This window comes from Austrofundulus limnaeus, unplaced genomic scaffold, assembly GCF_001266775.1.
Source record: "Austrofundulus limnaeus strain Quisiro unplaced genomic scaffold, Austrofundulus_limnaeus-1.0 Scaffold15, whole genome shotgun sequence".
NCBI classification, from domain to species: domain Eukaryota; kingdom Metazoa; phylum Chordata; class Actinopteri; order Cyprinodontiformes; family Rivulidae; genus Austrofundulus; species Austrofundulus limnaeus.
Window position 1 is genome coordinate 3,592,125 of NW_013952417.1, and position 1,015 is coordinate 3,593,139.

The 1,015-nt window shown below is 44.4% G+C and overlaps 1 protein-coding gene across 1 annotated transcript in view; it reads right to left on the bottom strand.

Moving 5' to 3' along the window:
* The window catches only part of slc44a5b (solute carrier family 44 member 5b), a 55,361-nt gene extending 54,609 nt beyond the window's left edge, over positions 1–752 (bottom strand). Inside the window, exon 1 of the mRNA XM_014002918.1 lies at positions 534–752. Coding sequence (XP_013858372.1) covers positions 534–573 — 40 coding nt within the window. The 5' untranslated portion in view covers positions 574–752. The remainder of the gene's footprint in view (positions 1–533) is intronic.
* Positions 753–1,015: the final 263 nt, after the last annotated feature.

The window sequence follows — 1,015 nt, forward strand, 5'->3', positions numbered from 1 at the left end:
AAACGTTTCATTAGAGAAGAACTCGTCCAGAGGACCTATACAATTTTTTTTCTTTTTGATTTTTTACCTGGATTACTGAGATGCATCAGGACATTCCTTGATTTTCATTCTTCAACAAAGCCAGTGAAATCGATTATTCGACGAATTCTCCATTTAATCGCGTTTCTATCCCTTCAAAAGCAACTTTAAGTATAACAGGACCTCTTTAACAGCAATAACAAAAACATTACATCACTCTGTTCAAGTACAAAGAATAATGAACATTTTATTAAAGGTACGGTAAAARCATTAGTCTACTTGTCTTAGTTAAAACAGCCTTTATGTGATWTAAATGTTTTGTTTTTCTCCCCCCCATGACTTTGCCTTTATTACAAACCTTACTGGGGGGGGGGGATTGTTAGCTCTCCTGGTAGCAGGTAGCGCGTGGCAAATGTACGGTAATTCACGGTGAGAGGCCAGGGAGATGTCTGGTTGTCATACATCACACAAGGCACAAAAACACCTACAACAAAGAAAGAGACGAGCCGACTCACCATAGTAGGAAGGCGGGATGTCCGTCACTCTAGCCATCATGGCACCTGATAGGACCAACGCACCGCCGTCGTCCTGGTCTCGGAGTCCGCATATGAGAGTCGAGGTGAACTTCAGGTCGGTTCCTGAACACCTCGCACAGCTCGTATCGAAACAAACACGGCAGTCTGGAACGGGCTCTCCAGCTCCTCTGGCCGCTCTGCGAGGATGCTCGAGCCACGCAGCTGAGCGTCAGTCGTGTTTACAGCGCGACGTCATTAATTATTCCTGMACGTCCTTAAAGGGACCGCCTCACTTTTTTCTGCTCCTTTGTTAGGACTGTACTGTTTGGAAAGCGTTAACGGGRGAAAACACGCGGATTCATTCACTGTCGTCGTCTGATAAATGTCTGCTTATTCCCCTTGTTAATATATCTGCACAGTGCGCTGGTTTATCCAGCCACTACTTTAATGTTTATATTTCATTCATCCGTCCAATGGAGAAA